Below are 27,085 nucleotides of genomic sequence, written 5' to 3'. Positions count from 1 at the left end.
AGGTTTGCATCCAGAATTCACTCTGTGGTTTGGTTCTGGCATTAAAAACATTTTTGTAAAGGTACAAAAGATCATGTTTTTTTCATAAAATAAACATAAACACACTGTGTCTGAAGTCACTGTGAACTTTTTTCTGTTTTAAACCAGACCACAACCTTTCACAAACCAAGAGCTGCGAGTGCCTAAACATAACCATAAAAAAGTTTAATCATGCTGTAGTCGCTAAAATTTGATATGTTTCTGTTGTGAAACCAGTGGAACATTTCTATTTATTTCTTTACAATTTGACAAACTAAAACTTTCATCGACTATCGCAAAAAAAAAAATAGAATCTCCTCCTCATGGTTGTCTCCCTCCTCCACTCAGACTAGCGGTTTACATCCCTGTCTATCCAGAGTCATATAAAATATGAACCATTTGTGTGAAATTTTGTTATAATTACTGTGTGAAGTTTTGGGTTATGGCTTAAAAAGTGTTTTGTGAGGTCACACTGAACTTGACCTTTGACCTTTGACCACCAAAATCTAATCAGTTCATCCTTGATTCACAAAAAAGTGGATGTTGTGCCAAATTTGAAGAAATTTCGTTAAGGCGTTATGGAGATATCGTGTCCACAAGAATGAGACAAACATTCGGACATACAACCTAAAAACAATATGCATCACAATGGACAATCGGCATCATTGTACATGAAATCAATAGATTACATTGGGTTTACCTGGACACAAACTGACATGAGACAGAGTCGGTGTACTTAATAGTATGAGTAGGTAATATAGGACAGAGACACATCTGATATTTCAAAAACCAATTAAGCAGAAAATCCAGTTGAAAGCCCCATAATTCATTAAAAACTAAAATATGTAAAAAAGACTGCCACAGTTATGTTCCTCTTTGTAAAGAGAGAGTCTTTGGTTTAAAGTTGAATCAGAGCAGTTTGACATATTGTTGTAGGGTTTGGTAATTTGACACTCTGGTGTTTAGACAGTAAAGCTCCATTTGGCGGGGCTGCTGACACGCACTGGCCATACATCAGTCTGCTGAGGAATTAAGCACACAAGTCAAACTGATGAAGAAGTAGCCCAGTGTTATGAATTAACAACAAGCAGCAACAGGCGACAGACTCCAATTCTCCTCACACAAGTTCACATTCACTTGATTGACTTGAATTTGCATCGACTTGATTGAGCAGCACACGTTCTGACTCAAACTTGTTCTCCGGCCATGGAATCCAAATTCATTTGTCAGGCACTGACAATAACAAGCACTTGAAATGTCACTCATCAGGAAGCTGAAAAAAATCTATAGACTGAATTCAGGCCGCACACACACTAATCAAATAAAGGAAAAGCAATGAGCCAATACTTTATGTAAATCTTGTTGTTGTTGAGTCTGACTCATAGAATTCAGTTTCACTCTAACTTTAAAGTGTAAGTGGTTTCAGAGGAGAGTGTCAGGTCCTGCAGTGAAAAGATTTCTGCATTGATGCTATCACACAGTCGCTGTGATGGTAATACATCCTTCACACAGGACGTTTTGGTGCTGTTTCAGCTCCATGGCGGCCACTCCAGTCAGCTGCCAACGTCTGCTACAAGCATCAGCATGTCTCACTCCAGGCCTGTATTTACGCTCCAGGTTCTGGTCAGATGATCATAATAAAAGCAATGTAACTGAGGACTCTTAGAAAATGACTGTCGATTAACAGGAGTCTACCCACACCGTAGGAGGCTGAGAGCATCTTAGGCACGGTAAAGCTAAGTCATCAGAGTTGACTTTTTAAACTTTTTCTTTTAAACTTTTAAACTTATTGCTAAGTGGCTAACGTTAGCATTAAAAGCTATTTACTCACCAGTCCACAGGAAATATTGTTCAGCATCAAACTTCATTCCTTTACTCACTAAGAACTGTTTCCAGAGGTGGAAAACAACCCTTTGGTTTTGCTTCTATTTCGATCACTCCTTTTCATCTATTTAAGTGAGCATGCTAACCAGCTGGCCCCGGTCCAGCTGGAGTGGCTGTAGGGTCAACGCTACCCTGAAGGGGTCCCTCAGCTCAGAGGACGTGTAATAGCCTCTTGTCATGTAAACACAATGATGGCTGAAGCTCTTAGTAAGACTGTTACAGCAGTTAATGCTAACGTTAGCTATGTAGCAATAGCAAAACTTACAAATAGGTCCTTGAAACCCAGGTTATATATGTGTGTAATGATACACTTCACTTGTTACAAAACAAATTTTTAGTTCTTTAAAGTTTTACTTTACAGGTGTGAAGCAAGTCTCGAGGAAAGAATCTAATTATAGGTAAAACAGTGACAGTGTTCAATCGCCATACTTTCAACTTTCCAATTAACTGCTAAGTTAGCATAAGCTAGAGTCAGCTGAACATCCAAAAATGTGCAATGTGTCAAGACTCAAATACATAATTCAACAATAATTTAAGTTTCTTTCAGAAACTTCTTTGTCTTCATTTTTTCCTATAATTAATAATAAATCCTAAATACAAAGGAAACATTCTAGGAAATAATTATACAGTACAATGGACCCATTTATTAATATTAGAACACCGTCTGCTAATATTTGCTATTCTGGAAATAAAGATACAAAAGATGGTGAGAAAATAAAGCAAAACAACCCTGATAATGTGTCTGACATTCCACTTCTGAAAGATCAACATTAAAAACGACCAAACTGTGACCGAGCCGTGACACAACTGAACCACGATTTAACCACATGCAGTAACCATGACCTTTAACCTCTACTGCAAACCTGATTCAATGCAAACAAGTGACAGTTTAAAGGACAAATCGTTTTTTTTTTATTTTACTTTTTATTATTTCACTCTTCACTGAATTTCCAAAGTAAAACGTCTTGTAACTGTTGAATTCTTCCCAAAGACAAACATATTCTGCTGAGGTTAAATGGAGCTCAGCAGTTGGATGTGGTTTCTCTGTCTGAGCTTTTTTTATATTGAAAAAAAAGGCTTATTTTACCCAGAATTCATTGTACCACAGTCCATCTTAAAATAGTCAAGAACTAAACAGCTTTTTGCAACAGATGAATTCAGAATCAGTCTATCTGAAGTCTGACAACTTCAACTTCACTGTCACTTCACTTTTGATATGTGGTGACTGTGAAAGTCATAGATGTCACAGTGTCTGGTCTGTTTCTATTTGTCAGGTTTTTCCTTTGATGTGTCACCTGTCTGTACAACACCTGAGAACAACACAACCATAATGACATGAAGGTGACGCTGCAGATTACTGAGAATATTTAACAGTTCATTCACAGAGATGTCTGTCTTTAGAGTGTGTGTGTGTGTGTGTGTGTGTGTGTGTGTGTGTGTGTGATTGTGTGTGTGTGCAGATTAGCTCATCACCTTTAACAGAAATCCAATATATTAGGACTGAGTGCAGTTTCTCTGTGGCTGACGTGATTAGGCCTCTCTGTGAGACACACTGTGGCCTGCACACAGACTTGCCCACTGTCTAATTGGATAATTTAGGTGCTGGTGCAGCAGCCCTGCATGGGAGGACGTCCTCTGCCAAGAACAGGCCACATGGATGAAAAGCAGCCAGCACAGAGGAAATATATGAACATGGACTCATCATTCCTGCATGGTGTTCACTGCTCTGAAAAATAAAAAAGATTTTGGACAATTCAGCCAATAATATTTTTTTGACAAATAATCTTTTCAGAATCAATCCGCCACTAACTCCCAGCTAATCCAAATATGGTCAAAGAGGAGGGGCGTGTGTGTGGAGCTGAGACTTTGAGTGACAGGTGGGTGAGCGTATGCTTTCCACAAACTGACATGCACCAAAGAGGCCACGCCCTAAATTCTCCACAACTTTAATCCTTAATAAAATGTAAACAGGTGAGTTGTATAAACAGGTGTCATGAAGGATGAAATTTGCTATAGAGACCAAAACTGTTTTTGTACCAGACTGTAAACATGTTTATTTCTGCTGTAAATTTGGTCATTTTAACATGGGATTGAGTGGGGATTGACTTACTGTTGGAGCCAGACTCTAGTGGTCATTAGAGGAACTACAGCTTTTGGTTCTTCTCTGTTGATGCTTCATGTTTCAGTCTGGAAGCTGAAGCTTGACATTGTTATGCAAATATTAAGTGATGGTTCATCAAGAGAAACAGTTGGTGGTGCTACTTCTCCAGTCAAGTGCCATTAAACCAATGCAGAAGAAGAGGGTGCAACAAAGTGACACATTTAAAAGAGCACCATGAAAGAAGGAACAGTTTCAGTATCAGCACTCACAGATCTGATGATATTGTCTGTGGCTGTTTTCCTCATGTATGTCAAGATTTCCACCTCAACCAATCGTAAAATACTTTTTCAAGTTTCTTTTTTTATATTCCTAAATTGAAAATGTACATAAAAGAAGGAGGATGGAAACCCACTTATTTCAGCCTGCTGCTTCAGTGTTCTGTCTAACAGGTCCCACAGCTTTATGGAAGTGTCACATCACAGTGCGGGAGGAGCCCTTTAAATATAGATTCTGACATTTCAACAGAACAAGACGAAGAAGAACATACAGAGTATTACTCATCATCTTTACTGTCACATACCAGTCGATATATTGACTCAGTACATTGTTACAATCTAAGATAATTTATTGCTTATTTTCAAGTGAAATTATTTTGAAGCACATTTTTTAAGGCTGTAATTCCTCCTTAGTTCTAAAGAGCATTGTAGCATCTTTCAGCTCATTGTTTTGATTTTCTGGTTTACAGCTTTTTTATCCAGCTGGAGATCACAAGCTTTTAGCAGCCAAAGAAACGGATACATTTTCTTTTTATATTCACAGTGTTATATTTTCTCACTAGTTTATCAGGTAAACACAACTCCAGATTACTGCTGAGTTGTCTGTGTTTGCATCTGTCTTTTATTATGTTTTATGGTCATAATGGCTAAATAATGACCCTGTACCAAAGTGGCAGATGAATGCATTATTTAAACAGCTGTAATTAAGGTAGTTATGTCATGGCCCACAGTAAATGTCACATCACATGGCAGGCTAGTTGAGCAGTACTGTGACTGGATACTGAGGGGAGCACATTCAGGCAAACCTTGAAATAACTTCTGTTGTTCTGTTCTGCCATACAAATAAAAAAAAAAAATGACTTGACATTCACAAATTTGAATTCTGACACTTGACTTTGTCCCATGACTTCCTGTCCACAGACTACAGACAGTCAGACAGAGAGGTATTCAAACAACTGGCATATGAGTTAGAGTGGATGAGCATGCTCTGAATATAAACACATCGGACTGTCCTCTTTCTGTTCACACTTGTAAACAAACATGACCCCCGTCCACTGAACTTCACCAACTGTCCTTTAATTGTCTTGCAGTAATTGATGAAAATGCCACAGTCCAAAGTCCACAGAGGTCAGCTCCTCCACATCAGCACCCACTCTGTAAACTCAATGAGACAGCACGGCTGATTTGTGTGAAGAAAGGCTGGTTAGTGGCTGCAGTCTGGAAAAAAAAATGTCTATCCTGTTCTATTGTTTTCTATTATGAGTGAATGAATTCCAAATCTGAATTCCAAGACACCAACAATAAGCTCATTTAATTTTAGATTACATACATGATAACAGTGTGTGATGGAGAACAGGAAGTGACCCATGGTAATGGGCTTGTTTAATAATGTCAGCACTAATAATGAACGAAGGAAACGTTAATGGGGCTCGTCAGGTTTTTGTGAGACTGTTTAATTGGTCTAATTTGTTAAGTGATGACAAGCATAAACACAAAAGTCAGTCCCCGGTGTTCTGTTCTAACAGTCGGACCTGGTTTTAACATACGACCTGTACTTTCATACATTACCTGCAAATTGACATCTGATCATGGGCCTTTGTGTTTACACCTGGTGTTAATAAGCATTCTGGTTGTCTTGAGAATCAGAGCTGGCAAACATGGTGGATCTCAGGTTAAAAAACCAAGACAAAGACACTCAGACATCCATAGGACACCTTTTCGCAGCCTTGCTAATGAATCTAATGTTGCTTATATTGTCAGAAAATAATAAGAATCCCAGAGCATACTGTGTTAATGATGGGAGGCTTTTATTTGAGCAGATGCTGTGTTGAAAGATAACACTGCAGGTAAAGTTACAAAGAGGACTTGTTTTCATGATAACACGTTGGCTGCGATTTTATCATGTGCCTCAAGATTCATCAACTTAAAGCTCACATATATATTGTAATTATTATAGATCAGGTACAGTTTGCAGAAGCACTGTCACTTTTTATTCAAATCTTTAAGTATTGTGCAAAAATGGGGAAAAATTAAACTCGGGGTCTGTAATTATCTTAAAGATTCACAGAGTGCAACAGGCTGTGAGGCGCTGGTGAAATTCACTGTGAGTAAACTAAGTTATTGTTCCCTTTGTTGAAGGTCAATACAGGAAAACTAGCAAGCTGTGCTACATGGATAATCCAGCCACCGAACCACCTGAGGAGTGATGAGTGGCAGCATTTTGGTTTCATCTGCCACAGATGGAAACAGTTCAGATAAAGGTAAGGTCATCAGCTGACAAGTTAGTTACAGTAATAGTAAGTAACACATGTAAGCGAGTGAAACTACAGCTGTGTCCCAAATTCAGGGGCCAAATCCTTCAGAGGACGTGGTCTACGAAGGTGTCACCGTCGTAAACCACGATCGAAGGCTGAACCAAAATGAGACGATCTGGTCTAAGAGGGACAAGAGGGATGCATTTGAAGGAGCCTTTGAAATGAGACAGTCTAGTCGCGCAGCTGTGACTCATCCGGTCTTTAAATGCATTTGACACTGACATGTCAGTTCTACCATTTAGATTAGCATTAGAGTAAATGGGTTGCCTTCAAATGAATTTGAACAAATGTTAGTTCTCAGTTGTTCACGATTGACTTTTTGAAAATGTCCTTCCATAGAGGGGCCCTTTATTGTGGGGAGGAACTACAACAACCCATGTTGGCGTCTGGCAGGAGACCTGGGTTTCCTCATTTCCTGTCAAGTCTCCTATAAATGCCATAAAATGCCCCAAAATTAATCATGAAAACTCCTTATAATTATCTAACTTTACAATGCCTGACGGGAAAGTTGCCCAGCAGTACAATCTACCAAATGCTTTCTGTGTTCCCATTAAGAGTGTTGGAATTGTCAGATGTTATCTGAGGCTGCAAACTGATTCCAAATCACATTTAGTTCAAGTATTTATAGAAGATCAGGTAAGACACACTGTAAACAAAACTGAGTGATAATGTCACTGTGAGTGAGAGCAAGACAGACACAGACGCTGCAGATGCTCTTGTTATTGATTTCAGCAGATTGAAGCGAAGTGAAGGCCGAGGCTGCTTCACAGCTCTTATCAACATGACAAGGACGCCTCCTCAGATACCAATTTCTCTCCCAAATATTAACTCATTAATCATAGCTGCTGTCCAAGATGGATTTTAATTTTGCATAGAACATGTCTCCCCCATCCCGCCCCAACCCCCAACTACCAACCCCAGACCTAAACACCACCAGATTAGATTCTTTGTCCTTGCTGCGTTTCTGTCATCGCATCGTCTGAGACGTCGGCACTGTCAAAAACACACATAACCTTCATACAATGTCACAGCGACGACACCGTTTACTCAACTGATATTATTCTGTATGTACCGAAGATAGAATTCAATACCGTGGCACTAACAGATACAGGCTTCTGGATGATAAAGGCAGCACTATAATTAACAACAAGAGCCAGTCAAACTCACTCGGCAGCTTGGAATCTCTGTTTTAATACTGCTCTCAGTCAATAATCTACGTTTCATTTTTTTGAATCACTGTTGAGCTGTTAAAGCTGTTTCACAACAAAAGCCTAATAAGCAAAAGAAGGGATTATGAATGTGAAATGTCTGTGCAGGAAGTGTTGAATTTAATGGATGGAAAAAAAAACAGCAAAGTAAAACCAGCTTCGCTTATTTAATGAATGAAACCGAATTCTTTTAATTATAGCAGTGGTTTCCAACCTGTGGGCCGGGGCCCACTGGTGGGCGCGAACGTGTTGCAAATGGGCCGATAAATATTTTGAAAAGATGTAATTATATAAAAAAAAATCTGTCTTTAAATGTTGTAAAACGAAATGATCCCCATCAAACAAAAAAGAGAAACTGAGCCTCCTAAATGTTTGTCCTGCTTTCTGTTCAGTCCTGAATGTTGGATTGTTATCATTAAAATGAAAAGTGTTCTGAAGGGATCGTCGGGCCTCCATGTTGTCATGGGGTCGGATGTGGGCTTTATTATGAGAGATTTTCAAGTGAGCCATGAGAGAAAATATAGAAATTGGATAAATGAATGCTATAGAATGTGAATTAGTTTTGAGGTTATACCAGTAAATTTTAAACTGGAGCAGATCAGACAAGAGGGGGACGTTTTACTAAAATTTGACAAAATATATCAACAATAATGTCTTTGATATAAAAGCTGGTTCTCTCTGCAGCTGAGGTGAAAAAAGCCTCTATTCAAGAATTTATGGCTTTGAATTTCACATAACACTGTCAGTGACAATTAGGTATGACTGTGGATACTGTCTCAACTGTCATTTTGAAACTATATTTATGATGTTGTGTTATTAAGTCAGACTGTCGTATTAACATCTATCCAACTGTTTCTGTCTGTGCTTCCCACATCTTGCTAAAGGTCTATATGCAGCAAACCAAACTTCTTTTAATCCCTTGACTGAGACGATGAATGTTCTGCTCTTCGTCTCTGTAACACAAGTGTATGCACCCATCTAAATGCAAATGTCCAAACCTGCAATGCAATAAGGCTGCAAAGTGTTTGCCTCTCTCTCTCTCTCGCTTACTGCTCATGCTCTAACATGCTCACACTATTTTCTTGTCTTAAACAAAGGGGGCACTTAAAAGCAAGGAGCAAATGAGCAGTGCTTTGAATCTGGCCACAGCAGCACTAAAATTGAACATGTATCTTTCACTCTTTCTTTAGCCTCCAGTTCTCTCTCTCTCTTTCTCTCTCTCTCTCACTGCTCCATGTACATGTCAATGTGTGTGCGTGGGAGAGGAAGGGAAGCTGTGAGCGACACTTTTAATTTTCCACATGCTGCATCAGTGTCGTAGCAGCGATAGCGTGGGGTTAGCGTTGTCCCAGACAAGAGCTGCCGAGCTGTCCAACACACTCAGCAGCTTTCACTGGAGAACGCTGCACTGACTTTGTCAAGATTAAAAACACTGCGGCCGGCCCTGGTACTTTCAGAGGGGACATGGTGTAAAAACACCCACTCTGAGTACTGAACTCCCCCATGTGCTATAGACACTATACATTTCCCATGTTAATGCCATTGGATCTGGACCACTCAGTGTCAGCTGGGGTTAAAGTGTGTCATAGCTATTGAATGAATTTGTGAGTTATAGCCAAAAACGTGTTTTGTGAGGTCACAGTGACCTTGACCTTTAACCACCAAAATCTAATCAGTTTATCTTTGAGTCCAAATGAATGTTTGTGCCAAAGTTCCGTCAAGGCGTTACTGAGATATTATGTCCACAAGAATGGGACTGACGTGCGGATGTACAAACTGGAAACAATATGGCTCCGGCTCTAACTGTCGCCGAAAAGCTGAATACTGCTCAAATTTTTTGCCATGAAAATGTCTGAAGCTCAGTTAGTGGGCCATGTTCACTTCAACACATAATATAAAAGAGTTGACTAAAACATAAGTCAAGTTTCCAAAATTTTGTTTTCAAGTTTATACAAATTTCCTGAAACTTCACAAAGTAAAATGTGCTTTAGTGCACATATCTGTCAACAGCACTTGGTGAGTAAAGAAATGAAGTTTGATGCTGAACTCTGCTAACGTTGGCTACGTACGTTGGTTCTGGGTTCAAGATAAACAATCGATGACACCAATTCTTCAGTCTAGTGCTATTAAACCACTGCAGAAGAAGAGGGCATCTCTGCAGTGAGGTGGAGGATTTGCTATTGCTACACAGCTAACATTAGCATTAACAGCTGTTTACTTACCAGTCTGGAAGAAACTTTGTGAGTTCAGCAACAAACCTCATTCCTTTACTCAACAACAGCTGTCTCCAGAGGTGGAAAGCAATCCCTTTGTTCTTTTGTTATTTTATTTTCTTCTACTGAAGTTAGCATGCTAACCAGTTAGCCTTAGCTGGTTGGTCTGTCTTGTCACTGTAGCCTCCAGTCTGGCCTGAAGACGTAGTGCTGCTCACGGTACCTACTTTAACCTACAATGCAACGATGGCTGAAATTCTCTGCCAGACTAGTAAGTAAACAACTGTTAATGCAAGTGCTAGCCATGTAGCAACAGCAAAACTTACAAATAGCTCCTTTAAGTTGCATGCTTTATGTACAATCATGATTTATTTTGCTAAGTATGATTCCATTGAATTGTGTCACATTTCCATTACATGTTGTCCACCAACTTTTCCACCTCAGCCAAGCATGACATCAAAATGTGCATAAATAAATTTCATGGCAATCTGCCAATTCATCTTAGATATTCCTGTGTACAAGTGGAACCTTTGGTTTGATAGTGGCATTAAAAGAATAATCGTGGGGCTACCAAATTTATTAAAGTTTATCCTCTGGGGAAAATGGATGCACATTTCATAAAAATCTGGCCATTAGTTTCATGCAGTTTCTTGGTTTAGACCAAAGAGTTGGTAGTTAAATATTAGCTACTGGCACCATTCAAGAGCTACTTCATTGTACTGCAGTTCCATTCACAAAAGATAGATTAACTAGAATTACCATCGTTTTTGTGCAAGATATTGCAAGATATTGCATTCACAAGGCCAAAACCGACCTCTGACCACCAAAATCTAACAGTTTGTCCTTGACTCCAAGTGAATGTCTGTGCCAAACTTGAAGAAGTTCCATCAAGGTGTTACAGAGATATTGTGTCCATGAGAATGAGACGTATGTACATACGTGCGGACAACCAGAAAACAATATGTCTCTGTCTCTGACTGTCTCCAGTGCGAAGACATCAAGTTTCTAGAATGGGGCAAGTGCCAAACATGCTGGATTATATTTCCCATAATGCAATCAACAGTATCTTAGATCAGCTGTCAAAGGTTGACATATTAGTCCGTCATGGCCACATGTCAAATCAACAATATAGTGGTTCTTACCTGTCGCTCTCATCCCAGGATATACAGGTCTGGTTGGTGGTGCCCTGATGGATGAAAAGAGAAATCCATATGATTACCATCACAGAGCACAGCACTAGTATAACACATCATATCACAACAGCTTCATATCTGGAATTGCTTGAAAACAAAAGTTTATTTGTCACTCACGTTGTACAGGTGAGAAAATTCGACTACAACCGGAGCGGAGAGGGAGGCAGGAGTGGGCTTGATGGTCACTGACAACACCTTGGAGTTGAGGACTGTGCTGTTCCTGCAGATAGAGAAGAAAAACATCAGTGTTGATACATTTAACAAGGGCCCTGTTTGTGTGAGCTTGGCAGTAAGAGCACAGGTGTACAGGGCACCCTGCTCAGTGGGCGACAGGTGTGCCAAGTGTACTACACTCTCATGGGCAGCAGGACCTGGTGCACCTTTGAAAACAGGCTGGGATCAGAAAGCCTACATTATCATATAAGTGGGTTGTTAGGAGATTTTCTCAGAGGAAACTTATTGTTTTTTTCAAAATAAGACTACAGTGGCTCAGATATAACACCGGGAGGAGATGATGTCTCTATTAAGTTGAATTCATTTTGGACTTCTTCATTGTCAGTCAGTGATTTCTGTGCCGTTTATTTGTCATACAATGATTTACTGTACAACCACCCGCTGTTAAATGCCACCTTAGTGCCATATGTACAGTGACAGTCGTAGGCTCAAGTGCCAGGAGGCACCACACTGCTGCCTCTCTGTGTCTCCCACACACTGCGCCTCATACACTCAGCGAGGGGACGCCGTGGTGAGGCATGTCATGAGGAAGTGTCCCTCTGTGAGCACTGGTGTTGTTCATGCTGGCATCAATGATGTTTCTTTCCACTGAGAACTGAGTTATTAAAGGAATTATTTAACTCAGTTGCTCAGCGTCTAATAGCTCTCTATTACAACATTGTTTCCACACCGTATCTCCACCAACGGGGCTTGGAGATGTTCAACTCTTGTCCCACACCCGTATTCCAACGCAGTTACATTTGGTTTGTCAGATCTCTGGTGAATAAGACCATGACTTCAGCCACGACTTAAATTATCAAACCAGTTGGAGTTATTTATGCTTATTGAGACTTGGTTGAGCCCAGACTTAGGCTTACAAGACATGGGGGCGGCCTGGAAGTATTTTAAGGAGATAACTTTAAATATTTCCCACATGCTCTTGGGAAGTTCTCCACATTTGAATCCCATGGTTTTATGATAAATGTCAACATCCCTTTACTTTGTGTTTTAATCCGCAGAGCCCCAAAACCTGACATCTGACACAGCTCTGATTCAGGAGTTCTCCAACCTTTTAGCTTTAGTTTTTCTAGGCTTTGATAAAGTCTTGATTTTATGTGATTTTAACCACATTAAGACTTTTCTGTTTTTTCATACCTTTGTTTTGCTTTATAAAATTTCACCAAGTACTACACATATTCAGAATCAGAACAACCTCAGCTAATATCAATAAAGGCTTCAGTACAGTATAATAGAGGTTAATAGCCCATTAAAACAAGATAAACCAAAAACAGACTTTTCCTTATTTTACAGATATAACCCCTGCAAACCATAATAAAGAACAACTTCAATATAGAAAGTTGCACACATGTCTTTGGATTGATTTGAAGGTGATTTGATCTTTATCTGATCATGAGTTCTGCTCATTCTTTCGAGCAGTATTCATGCACGTTTTTTTGTCAGCTCCTTAAAAAATCATCTCCTCATCCTCTTCTGCTCTAAATATGTGACTGCTCACCTCCTTCTGTCTGTTTTCTGTCTCTACACTAAACTCAGATCAACTTCTCCTCACTTTAAACTCAGAATAAAACAGCACTGCTCCCAACTAGTTTGAGTATATAACAACTGACAGCCAAGCCTCTGAGTCAGACACTCTGATTGGCTTTGAGAGCAGCCACTGTGTCGAATTCATGACTCTAGACGTCACAAGCAAAGATGGCGGATGAAAATTCATCAATAAACACACAGACAGAAAGCAGCAATGCTCCAGACAAACAATAAAATTGAGTCTATGAGTCCGACTCACACAGACAAACAGGGTCTTGTTGGAATGTCCTGAATCTCTTGTTTAACATGAAACAAAACCAGGTCTAAACCTTGTACATGTCTGAACCTCTGGTCAAATCCTGATTTTATAACTGTGACATCGTCTGACAAAATCACCAAACACATAAATGAGAGACAAAGAGTCTGTGACTTCAGCTGGATTTACTGTAACATGATCAGAGAGAAAGTTAGAAGAGACAGACTGTCTTTCTTTTTTTAAGTTATTTTTTCAGGCTTTTGCTTTTATGACAATCATAGAGCGATTTACTTCAACTCCAGAACATCACAGACTTTTATTAGAGGTAGGTCTTTTAGTCTAACTCCCTCTGTTTGATATGTAGAGTTGGTCATAGTCGTTCGTAGGAAGCCTCGTTAGTGATGACTTCTCTCTCTCCCTCTCTCTCTCCTGCTCTCTCTGCTCAGTGTGTCTTATGTTCAGTTATTCCTCTGCCTCATTTAGTAATAATGATACATGGAATCAAAGTAGTTTATTTGCTGTAATGGAGGCAAGGCTCAGTGTATTGGAAGCGCTCCTCCTCTTCCCTGCAGTTCCCGAGCAGCAGGGAAACCAAAGCAGCTCAGTAGACAGAAATATCATCAGTCAGTCAGTCATTCAGTCAGTCAGTCAGGAAGTCAGTGACATTCGTGATTATAGGGCGGGCCCCGGTGCTACAACAAGGAGGAGGAGAGTCAAACCAACTCATAGCTAAATAACCAGAGATGAGGAGGAAATACAGACCAGCAGAATGAACATGGAGAAAGGACATACTGGTGGTGTCACATGACTTTCTGAAAGACCTCATGTCCACACATCACAAAGCAGTAAAAGTATTTCTCTAACATCACTGTAATAACCCTGTCTTTTTCTGAGTCATTGTGCACTTTAAAGGACGCAGTTTCCAGACTCAAACCTTCATCACGTCTTCTAGATGTTCAGCCTGAAAGAGGTTTTAAAGGAGGTGCCAGTCCCACAGTATGATCCATTGTAAATAGCTCTCTGTGTTCCCTCCTGTCTGGAGCGTGCTGTAGTGCACCCACTTCTCTAAAAACCAGCCATGACCCTCTTGATTTTAATCACTTCGTCTCATCTTCAAATGGCCATTTTATCCAAAGTTTTACAGAGGGCTGAAGTTGACTTCTTTTATGATTAATTATAAACTCTTTGATAACTCAGATTTCCACTCATTTCATAGTCCTGGAACTGCCCTCATAAAAACTTACTAATGATCTTTTACTTCCAGCTGATGAAGGAGACGATTTTAATTCTTTGTTTGAGACAGTTGATCATTCTGTTTTATTAGATCGCCTTAAAGAGCAGCTTTAGGAATAAAATCCTTCTTAGCAAACAGAACTTTTCTGGTGGCACTTCTTGGTCCTTCTTGGTCCCATTGACCTGTGGTGTTCTCCATTAACGGCCCCTTCCTGTCCTGTATTTGTATGCTGGGGCATATCATTCATACACAAAATATAAAGACCAGTGAAGAGGCCAACTTTCATAATATACTATCTGGTCTGTATGAAATAAAATGCTGGATATCCCAACGGTCTTTGTAAAGGGTTCATCTGGCTGTTCCTAAGGAGACTTGGCTTCAGCTCCTAAACTCACTGCCTGAAGATCTGACTCTTGTAGAATCAGTAACATCTCTTAAATCACTTCTCAAATCTTTAATTGGTAGCACACTGTTTTTTTATTTAATTTACTCATTTTTTACTTGTTGTTATTGTTTTTAATCTTATATTTGGGGTATTTTACACAATTTTGCTTTATTTTATTTTAAATGTGTAATTTTGCTGCCTAATTTCAAGTTCTTCTTGTTTTCTTTTTGTTTGTTAATCCTTTTGAAAATCATGTAAAGCTCTATGTGACTTTATTTTGAAAAATGCTGTATAAATAAACTTATTATTACACTAGCAGCTCTGTGGGGCTGTACTTAGCCACACTGCTCACAGTCTCATAATCTACATCAGCTCACAGTGACAATGCTAATATTCAGATATTTAGAAGGTAAACTGTTTGCCATGTTAGTTTCATGTGTCAGTATGTTTATTAGGATTCCTCCTCTGAGGATCTTGAATGTCTCTGTTCCAGGTATAAATGCTGTAAAAAAAAAATACTGAGGATACATCATCTGGGGACCATGACTGTCTGTACAGAACTTTGTGCTATCCATATTTTACTGGATGAGTAAAATCTTTGACCTGTTTGTGGAGCTAGATGGAAAGTCAGACATCACCAAAGTCACAAGGACTCATCCTCTGGGGACCATTAATGGCTGCACCAAATTTCCAAAGCTATCCAATAGTTGTGCAGCCATTTCAGTTACAACCGAACATGTCAAAGTCATTAGCATTCGTCCACTTTGGACCATGAACAGCAACTAACTCATGGCAGTTCATCCAGTAATTGTGGACACACTTTGGTCTAGAACAACATGGTGGACCGATGTGAAAGATCCTATAAAAGGACAGACTGACATTTCTGACATTGCTACCAGGTCACAGAGCTGCCACAGAAACAGTCCAATATGTAACAGATTATTGACTCAGACGTCTCTCATTGCCAAGGCTCAGAGCAAACATCTAAAATCCTACCAGTTAAGTAAACCCTAAAGAGTTTGAGGATTTTTCTTGCATCTGAAGAGGTGCACATTGTTTTTCAACAGCTTATCTAATACCATTTTTGGCATTTTATTTTACAATCTTCCTGCCTGCTTAGTATGCATTGCAATTTCTGTTTTTCATAGGTACTATCAATCATGTGGAATGAGACAATCAGGAAAAAGTGAATTGCTACTGCAAGTACTGACATGGAAAGCTTCCAGTCCGCCAAACATGTTCAACAGCCCATGCTCTGTTTTCCAGTTCCTCACATCATCACTATATCCTCTACACGACAATCGCACTCTCACCATTCCAAAACACAATCAGTCAACTTAAACCTTCGTGTCATCTAGTCTCTTGCCTCAAACTCATCTCATTTTCCTCGAGAGGGGAATCAAATGCAGAAAAAGAGACAAGACAAGGTGGTGAAGGAAAAAAAGAAGAAGAGCAGTGAAGAGCTGAGAGAGAGCAGCAGCAGAAATCCAGAGATGGTGAACAAACGTTGGAGGACTGGAGAGAGTGAGGGTCTTCTGCCTTTCTCTGTGTTACCAGTTCATTATGTGCTTTCACCACATTATGCTAACACAGAGCTCCTTACCACCAGAACCACAGCCAGATAACAGCCAGCTTCTCACACAAGCTTGAATCTCTGTATGCACATACACACACACACATATAATTACACAGAGCTGCACCATACACTGCCGGGTTAAATGTATGTTAATCATCATGCAAGCAGCAAAGGCAACTTCCTCCAAGAAAATCTCTTTACTCACGGAGATAAAAGACATACTGGGGCCACCCACTGCTAGTGTGCTGCTAATCCTTGATTTCATTCAGCCGGAAACATTCACTCCAGAGCTCTGATGTAAAAAGCCCTGACCGAACGGTGACATCCATAAAACCCAGCACAGTGTCGTAGTAGAACCTAGAAGCCTCAGATCCTGCGGTTCAATGTGCGGCTGCTTTAATTAAGGGCACCGTCAACATGGCAATATGAGCCTGTCTGTGCAGCGGCTCATTATGACCTGTAGTTAGGTTTTGTTGAGCGACAAATTCTTGGAGGTTATGGTGGATGGATGAATATGACACAGGAGTGCGGTGTTCGATTCCCATGTGAAAGTAGCAGTTTATATTGTAACCATGACAACAAAGATCATCTAATGTTGAGGAAGTACTTATTTTAACCCAAATCACCATCTTTTACTAACCCTAACCAAGCCAGTTAGGTTGTTATTATAGTAACCATGGTGAGGAAGGCTGTCGGCACACTCCACGTGTTTATCATTATGACCATGACAAACATGGCCCAGTACGCCTGCTGCTATTTCAGGAGACACTCCTCTGGGTCGTATCAGAGGGCTAATGGTTTTTCAGGTTGGAGGAGTTCCTGGTAAATATTGTATAATCATTGCTGTTAACTGGTATGTGATCTATGTCACCAAGGCACTTTCACTTTTAAACCAAATGCATGTTTTTTTTTTTTTTTTTTCCATTATAAAGATCACCAACATTCATCGGATTAGTGGGAGTAAGTTCATCCTGGAAGAATCCTCCTCCATGCTGGGTGATATTTCTGACTTCTATCCCTAACTGGAGAAAATGTGCAGCCGACTAATAGTTCAGTTTCAGAGATCTAGCAGCAGATTGAACTGAAACATCACATCGAAATTCAAAATGTGATCAAAAGAAGGTTGAACTGACAGAAACCTCAGGGTGAATCAAGACTGTTGTATCACTGCCTTCAAATGAAACTCGGGAGCTCATGGTTACATCATGGGATGTCATGTACAGAAGTAGTTAAATGGAGGGCGACGGTGAATCCTAGACTGCTGGTTGACGATACGCATAAATAAGACTGTTATTCACGTCAGCAATAACGACACCCGACACGCGTCTCGAAGCCACAGAGGCAAACAATTCAGCAAGTTAGCAGGAGATTAAGGTAATGCAGGGAATTCAAAGGCGTGATCACGAAGAGGGAAAAGATGAGGGCGAGGGGAATATCAGCATTTTCCTCAGATGTATTAGAAAACTACGAAAGAAAACTCTACACAACTAAAGTTACAATATATTAACTGAACATCTTCCATGGTCTCTGTCATTTCTGAAAACGTCAGCAAACACCTCACGACTTATGAACATTCTGAGGTCAAAGGTTGTGAATACCACAAGAGGGGGGCGTTCATATGGACTCGACAAATTGCTTCCTGTATTGAACCAATACGGGACGCAATTTGTCTCATATTTTCGTTCATGTTATGTCCTCAAAGTGCTGTGAATAATGTAATGTCAAGTAAAGCCAAACCAGTTGTAGCCTATCAATTAGCAACAGACTGACGAGCTCTGCGTGCTGTGAAAAAATGCAGCAGACAGCAGTACGGCGCTCTGGTGGTTTACGCGGTACAGTGCATGTCATTAAGGCTTAATCCAAACTGTGGTGGTGTGGGTTCGGGTTCGAGTCTGACCCGTGGCCCTTTGCTGCATGTCATCCTCTCTCCCTGCTTTTCTTCTCTAATACTAATTGTAAATCAGCATCAGGCTACACTTTTTGTTAAAAGAATGTGTATCTGCATTTTAAAATTCTCAAAAAATCTTTTCGTCCCCGGGGGGGTGGGGGTGGGGTCCTATTTTTTCACATAAAAGGTGGCAACCCTATATGCAGCTGAAAGCTCCACCTAATAATGTACACCTTAAGGTTTTCTTTTATCAGTTCTGTAGAAAACAGTTACTGACATTCCGTTATAGTTTTTCAGGTGACATATTGTCTGACTAAGAGGCAAGTGAACAAACTGTCAATACGTTTGCTACTATTAACGTGGGCTCAGTTATCAGACTGCCTGTCTGTCAGCCTGTCAGTCAGCTGTCTTCCTGTCTGTTAGCTGTTAGCTGTAGCTAGCCTCTCAGTGAGCGGTCTTACCTCTGCAGACTCAGGATACTGCCCAGGTTCCTGTACAGAACGATGCCGGTCACAAACGTGGAGGAGTCGTCTGCATCTGCAGCAGGAAGAAACAGAGGAACACACACTGAGCACGAGGTCACATCACATCACACAGGAGCGTTCACAGACACCCAGTGGTTCAGCCTATGTTGGTACAGTGGCCTGCTAAACAAGAGAATACAGGTCAGTCCTGCCGCCCACCCCCCCCCACAGCTCTACACTGGAACTGGCCTACATGACTAGTCAGCTATAAACACACACACACTTGCACAACTGCACAGTTACAACTTCATTCAGACACACACTGACAGTAACACAGGCAGATATCAAAAGTTAAAAGCAAAGCTAACTTGCTTTTTGAACACATTAAACACACACACACACACACACACACACACACACACACACACACACACAGTATTGGTTATCTCTTTTATCTGATATGACAATGTTAATTTCCATAGTATCAGATAGAGGCAGCAGAGACTGAATCTGAGTGAAGAATCAGCGGCTCGGGTGAAAAGTGTGTGAACATCTGCACAGATGTGCTTGTCAAAAAGCAGCTGACACCACTAAAACTACTACATTATTTCTTCACGAGCCTCTAGCGTGGATTTTGATGAACACCATTTCCCATAAGCCCGAGACATTTACTGGCTAGATATCACAGCCCGACAGGACAGACGAGTGAAGACTGTAGAAGTAGACATTACAACTAGAGAGCAGATAAAATTCTGTTTGTGAGTTTTATGGAAATGGATAAGTTATGCTGACTGAAGTACATGAGCTGCTGCACTTGTAGTATTCTCTGTGCTCGTTGTAATCATTGGTTATGGTCGGCAGTTTGTCCAGTAGGTGCTTCCATCATTGTCTGTGAACCCCTTGTGGGTAGATACACAACTCCACCAGTAAAACCAGTAACTACTATCCCAACAACAAAATGACAAAATGCAGATGTATTGAATGGTGATTTCTGAAATTTTTATCCATTAATAGGATAATAAAGAGATTTGATATAACCTCTTAAAATGTTGCTAGACCCACTGGTTCATGGTGTCAGCTGACACTGAGGCTGCCATGGTTACCTGAGTGACACCTGAGCACATGTACATTGACCCAGTTGGGAATCCATCCATTAAAATGCTGATAAGCCAATCACAAAAGACATACAGTATTTACAGTAGGACATCTATTGGCTGACATTGATCTACGCGTGCACGTTGCTGCCGCTCCACAGAGCAGAGACAGATGGGAAGAACTTTGTCAAAACTCGACTGCTGGACTACAAGAAGTCATAGACAAGACTTCACTCCAGCGACAGTGTCAAAAAAAAACAACAAAAAAACATCTCCATCTGCCGGGCCATCTGAAGAAATCCAGCTCTTCTGCTCCAGCACACTGCACGGCCGCCTGAGAGTACACAGCAGTGAGCCAGGCAGCAGCAGAGGCTGTAGCTCCCAGGCAACAGCTGAGCTTCTGTGGGCATCAGGGAGGACTCAAGGAAGACATATGTATGTGTTTGTGTGTGTGTGTGTCTGTGTGTATGGGGTGGGGTGGGGGGGGGTGTAATTATGTATCCCGTTCTCCACTCTTGGGCTGGCCCAACCAACATGCTCAGCCAGATTCAGTCTGCACCCAACAAGAGGAGCCTGTAGGGACTTGAACCAGCGATTAAATAAGTTCTGTGTCTGTGTGAAAACTGCAGTTCAAAGTACAAAGTATCTGCCTCTACACGTTTGTTTGTCTAATGTCTGTGCTGAATATTTACTAGCATATGTTGGAGGGCGAATATTCATGTCGTCACCCACAAGCTTCTTCACTCACATCACCTCAAAAATTAGTTGAGAAGATGACATGAACAGAGATTATGGCTCAGTCTAATTCCTGCTTCTGCCCACACTGTCTACACGTTGAGAGCTCTTGTCATCCGTTAGTGGTGAGAAGAAGTGGAGTAGAAAACCCTTCAACAGTGAGTGTGCTTACCTAATGTTACTCCATCACCCTGAACGGAAGCACATATTCAGAGCGAGGTAAACAGACAAATTTCACTTCCGTCTCACTGCTTTGTCACATATTATTTTGATCATGCTGATGAACCTTTGCTGTATTTTGCTCACACTGCCTTCCTTTTAATAGAGGCTTTCAACAACAACAGAATGTGAGGAAGTTAAAGGATCTGTTGGTGAGATTTTAAACAACAAAACAGCAACAAACAACTATTTTCTATGTAAGGATATCATGGAGTAATGGCGTCCTGAGCAAAGAACAAAGCCACACCCCCTCTGTGTGTGATTGATCTGAGTTTCTCTGTTCTTTGCGCTGGTAGTCGGTCTGGTAGTGCATGTGAGTCCCACCTGTACACAGGCTCTGCCCACAGATGTGTTGTCACAGTGCATTATGCAGCCAGAATTTCCTCCACTGAAGAAGAAACCATGTTTTCATCTAAAAATGCCTCCAAGAAAGAGATGAGACCAGAGCACAGGCGGACTGGACTTAGGACTACCTAAGTTTATGGATGTCAAAACATCCATAAAGTTTTACCAGCTCCATCAGTGTCATTCACGCAGCCTGTCCCAGTGGATCAGTCCAAGGCTGAATTCCTTTCCCAGTCAAAACTGGTCTTTACCCGGATGGAGAACCCCACAAGCTGCTAAAGGGTCCAGCTGGACTCAGAACCGTTTTTTCTCCTCCTCCATGTGTCAGTAACTTGACGGCTATGTGACATAGACCGTAAATAAAGAGGGACATAGCCTCTGTGACATCACACACAGGTTTCTGGTGAGCAGTTTTGAAGCTCAGAGTGAGCCGCTACACCGTAGCCATTTTTGCAGTGTCTGACTCCGCCCCTAACTCCCAGCTAATACATAAATGGACAAAGAGGAGGGGTGTGTGTGCAGCTGAGACTTTGGTTTGTGTCAAGCATACACTAACCATATCCAAAACTTTAGTCCTTAATAAAATGTAATCAGGTGAGTTATATAAACAGTTGTCATGGAAGACGAGATTAGCTCTAAAGACCAAAACTGTTTTTGTACCAGGTTGTAAACATGTTTATTTCTGCTGTAAAGTTGGACATTTTAACATGGGAGTCTATGGGGACTGACTCACTGTTGGAGCCAGACTCTAGTGGTCAGTACAGGAACTGCAGCTTTTGGTTCTTCGGTGTTGATGCTTCATGTTTCAGTGTGGAGGTTGAAGCTTGGTTCATAATGTCTCATGTCTGTTTTCTTTAGTGACCGGCTACAGTAGCCATGCTAACATTAGCTAACTTGCTGTTACTCGTATTATGAATGTGTTCAGCAAATGTTGCTATTACTAGCTGGCTTACTGCCAGCATTGCTGTGGAGCATATCACGGCACTAGGGAGGTGTGGCTGACCAAGTGTTTGTTTTGATCTGAGATGCGGTGGTCTACTTTGACAACCTTTAAAAATAAAAAGTAAGTAAAAAAGTAATTCACTTTACTTGTATCATTACATTCATGCTAAAATATGTTTGTTTTATTTTAAGTGGTATTCTTTGTTATGTACACACATAATAAAACACAACTTCTGGGTTAGCCAGTTGTTTCACAAGCAGTAAAACGCAGCCACAATCAATTAAAAGCATTATTTGACAGCAGCAGATTATATAGTGGCTAATGTTAGTTATGCAGCCACATCAGTTAAATTCAGCTCAGGTTCCTCCATTTCTCTTGATCATCTATGAGATGTTTCTACGTCTTGATTGGAGTCCACCTGTGGTAAACTCATCTGATTGGACATGATGTGGACAGACACACACCTGTCTATACTGTATAAGGTGTCACAGCTGACAATGCAATGCCTGCAGAGGTGCAAGGTGAGAGAATAGTTGTCCAATGTTCATGTGTGGATGGACTGAAGAAGAAGGAATAGTTCACTCACAATGAATAATTCCAACTCTTTGAACCAGTATTGATGTAAATTCTGCATCTGTATTTAGTTTCATCATGATCCCGAATCCCTGAAGTCAAACAGAAACAGAGTTACGTGATAAAGTGCAGATACTACTGCTCCATTCTGAGTGAACTAAATCGGTAAGGGCAGTCTTACATGTCACTGTTTATAACACAGGGCATTCATCCTCTGCTGGGCAAATCTGGAGTATAAATTAAGAGTATACTCCTTTTCTAGGCAGCACTACACCTCTGCACATAGTGATCAAGAAACTTCTAGATCTCTGCTCCTTATGGAAATGAAGGAAAAGCTCTGGAGCTTTGAGATAACACAAAAACATAAAGCTACACAGCTTCTTACTTTGTCTGATTTGTAGTTAATGAGCTAAAACTTGTAAACACACCAGTTCTTTAAGTCAGGGTTAGGATTAATGTTTGATAATTGATAATTATGTTAACCATGTAAACTGTAGTACTGCAGTATAATTGTAGGTGAGTGTTATTGTTCTACATGTTCGCAGACTGCAGAGTGGAGGTAAATCAAATTGTGCCTGCAGCCCCCACCACGGTTTCATTTCATGTTCAGAGAACGCCTCTTTCACTGTTCCTCTGTCGCCTACAGAGAGAACGGCGTCTGTGTTCTTCAGTTTAAGAAAAAAGGCTTCTTTCAGAACATTTCCAGAGATGTGAGAGAGACCAGTCAATCAGCAATAACAAGACATCAGAGAGCCATTTTAATCCGTGTAAGCAGGTCCAAGCTGTATGCATAAAGAGGGCTGGCTGCTGGTGTGACATTAGCACCGTGGAGACACATCTCCCAGCTGGGGAGGAAATTGTTTCTAATTGCTCCTGATTGGCTCCTGTTGACTCCTGATTAGGAGTGACGGCCTCATTAGCATGCGAGCAGCACAGGGCTGTCTTTAATGGTTGAAAACATCCCGGCTGACAAATAACACCACAGCCAGAAAAAAAAACAGTGCACCTAGCACCTGCCTGCAGACGGGAGGGGGGGCTCAGCTGCTGCTGCTCTTTATGTTCACTAATCAATATTGATCATGGATGATGCTGAAAACCTCCAGACAATGTGTTTTTGTTTCCTGACAACACTAAAGAATGGTAACTACAGTAATATAAGCTGAATACAGCACTCTCTTCTTTTATGTAAGATGTTTTTAATCAACAACCATCAGTCCAATACAAATGAATGTGAGTTGAGTTGCTCAGTGAAGATGGTCTGGTAAATGGACACTGTATCGTTGTGTTCAGCATTGATTCATTAATAATTCTCAGAGATTTTATTGATTAATCAATCACTAAAATTTGGTGACACGGTGGAACAGTGTGGGTTCGATCCCCAGGCCTGGGGCCTTTCTGTGTGGAGTTTGCATGTGCCTGTGTGGTTGCTCTCTGGGTACTCCTGCTTCTTAACTGGTGACTCTGAAGTGCTCATAGGTGTGAATGTGAGTGTGCATGGTTGTTTGTCTCTATATGTGTGATAGACTGGTAATCTGTCCAGGGTGTACCCCGCCCTCGCCCAATGTCAGCTGTGATTGGCTCCAGCCCCCCTGCCACCCTACAAGGATAAGCGGTATAGATAATGGATGGATGGGTCAAATATGTGTAAAATAATGAATAATAATGCATGAATGTCTTTACTTTGTCTAATCAGACCAAAGGTACGGTGGCCCTGAGAGGTCAACTCAGTGCAACTTAGGAAAACACATGCAAATAACAACTAAATATACACAACACAGCCAAATACATACAACACAACTAAATACACACAACACAACCAAATACACATAATGTGCTACAAATAAACACAACACAACCAAATACACACAACACACTGCAACTACACACAACACAACCAAATACACACAACACAACACAATACACACATCTAAATACACACAATACAACCAAATACACACAATGCAACTATATACACACAACACAACCAAATACACACAACACAACCAAATACACACTATATAACCAAATACACACATTTAAATACACACAACACAACCAAATACACAGTGCAAATAGCACAGACGACAACAGTGATGAACCTTGCATTGGGTTCATGACTTCCCTGGAAAAACTTCTGTTGTGTTTTGAGTATTTGCAGCTCATGTGTTGTCAAACTGATGAAGATGTTTTCTGAATATGTTTGTATTTCGTCTGTTTGCATGTGTTTTCTTAAGCTGCAGTTTATTGAGCTCTGAGGGCCACTGAACAAAGGTGCTCAATTAACACCGAGTTAAAATGGAGGAAAGCAGCTAATCCTCACATTTAAACCCTCACACATACATTACAGTTCTTTCTTGCTTTAAGACCAGAGTTCTATAATTCCCTTTATCTGTAAACAGCCAATGAGGAGCCTGTGTTAACGCTCCCGTTTACAATTAAAGCCAATCAAATAGTAAAGGCAGAAGGGCTTTGTATTAACATTTTATGAAACTTGTTCTGGCCTTATTGAAGAGAACAAGTCCTTTTGTTGTGCAGCTGCTGAACAGCAGGAGACATAAAATGATTTCATTATTCTCCTGCAATGTTTTATTTGCAACATTAAATACAGCCATGTGTCTGTCTGAGCGGGGGGCCTTGCTCTGCAGACTATATATATCTGTATCTGTATACACTATATATATATATATATATATATATATATATATATATATATATATATATATATATATATATATATATATATATATATATATATATATATATATATATATATATATATATATATATATATATATATATATATATATATATATATATATATATATATACATATAGAGAGAGAGCGAGAGAGAGACAGAGATCACTCAAACACACTTTATAAATCACCCTGTCAAAGATACACACATTTCATACCCACACAATAACCTGTTGTCAGTCTTACACTTCCTGCCTGTGGTACTTGTACATGAGGTGTCTCAGTGGGTGGGGGATGGGCTGCAGGTGTGAGATGTGTCACAGGTGTGTCTCACCTGGCTTGCCAGTGGACAGGATGTTTTTGGGGATGGTGACTTTGTCCTCAGAGCTGCGGGCCCAGTCCGCCATGCCCCTCCAGCCCTTCATAGGGAAGCTGATGTCTGCGTGACCCACCACTGGACGCTTGTGGATGCTCAACACTGCAACAGAACAATGACAGGTTACACTAATATTACCACATGCCCAACATCTATACATCTGCCATCAACCAATCACGTGGCAGCATTAAAACCACACTGATACAGGTCAGGAGCTTCAGATAATGTTCACGTCATCAGAGTGTGGTGTGGTGTTGGTTTGAGTATTTCTAAAGGCAGCAGTGGACACAGACTCACCAACACTGGGCAGGTGAAGACCAGGGGTCAGTTGCACAAAACACCTTACGTTTTCTAATTAAGTGTGACACTTAAGGTTTAATTTCTCCTTAGCTGAGGGAGTTACTTAAGGCTGTTGCACAGAATATCTTAAAAGGTTTCCTTAGTTAAGGAAAAAAGGTTTTAAGGGTGTCTCCCGGGTGCGGCACACTCTTCTTGGGATGTGTTCATTTCCTTCATTTATCCCCACAAACAGCATGTTGCAGTTAAGACAGAATCAGACGTACCTTTTTTCCCTTACTTTGGTCACTAAGGTCTTTTGTGCAACGGTTTAACTGACTTTAAGTGATTCTTTAAGTATAAGACTAAGATAAGGTCTGATGGATCTGGACTCGTGCCGAGGCAGCAGATGGTCGGGTGGAGTTGTGATGGTGTGGGGAATGTTTTCTTCTTCACACCAATCAATCATGGTCTGAATATCACAGTCGATCTGAGTTTTGTTCTGACCATGTTCATCCCTTCATGGAAGAGTTCACCATCTTCTAATGGCTCCTTTAGACTTTGAATTAAATTTGACTTCACACATAAAGGAAGAGACCAAAACAGCTTTTATCATTTAATGTACTGACAAAGTATGACCATTATCTATAAAGATGGTGAAAAACGTATTAATGCTTTTATTTCAAACAGAGCAGATCATTGCAGTGATAGTTGTACTGTTCTTCTGAAGCAGTCAATGGAAAGACTTTTATTCGGACAGTGTATTCAGACCCGTGCTGCTGCAATTTAACTAAAACAAAGAAGCGTGAGCTTCACTCCACTGGCTCCCAGTGTCTTCTAGAAGAGATTTTAAGTTCTTTTTATCTGTTTTTAAATCTCTAAATGGTTTGGGACCTTCACTGCAGATTCTCTGTGGTATTATAATCCTTCACCAGCTCTCAGATCTTCATCTGCCTGGCCTAACACACAATTTTACGAAAAAGAAAACAGGCAGTTTAGCTTTTTTTTAAAACTATGATCCAACTCCATGTAATAACCTGCCAAGAGCTGTAAGAGATGCT

The 27,085-nt window shown here is 40.6% G+C and overlaps 1 protein-coding gene across 1 annotated transcript in view; it reads right to left on the bottom strand.

The window, feature by feature from the left end:
* Nucleotides 1-27,085, bottom strand: part of adgrb1 (adhesion G protein-coupled receptor B1) — a 116,462-nt gene that overhangs the window by 40,051 nt on the left and 49,326 nt on the right. The window contains exons 13-16 of the mRNA XM_022750937.1: nt 25,707-25,850; nt 18,766-18,841; nt 11,325-11,427; nt 11,157-11,200 (exon numbers count right to left, since the gene is read on the bottom strand). Coding sequence (XP_022606658.1) covers nt 11,157-11,200; nt 11,325-11,427; nt 18,766-18,841; nt 25,707-25,850 — 367 coding nt within the window. The remainder of the gene's footprint in view (nt 1-11,156; nt 11,201-11,324; nt 11,428-18,765; nt 18,842-25,706; nt 25,851-27,085) is intronic.

Source organism: Seriola dumerili, unplaced genomic scaffold (genome assembly GCF_002260705.1).
Source record: "Seriola dumerili isolate Sdu_G_001 unplaced genomic scaffold, Sdu_1.0 BDQW01000016.1, whole genome shotgun sequence".
NCBI lineage: Eukaryota > Metazoa > Chordata > Actinopteri > Carangiformes > Carangidae > Seriola > Seriola dumerili.
Note: the sequence above shows the minus strand (reverse complement) of the source record. Positions and strands in the feature narration are given on the sequence as shown.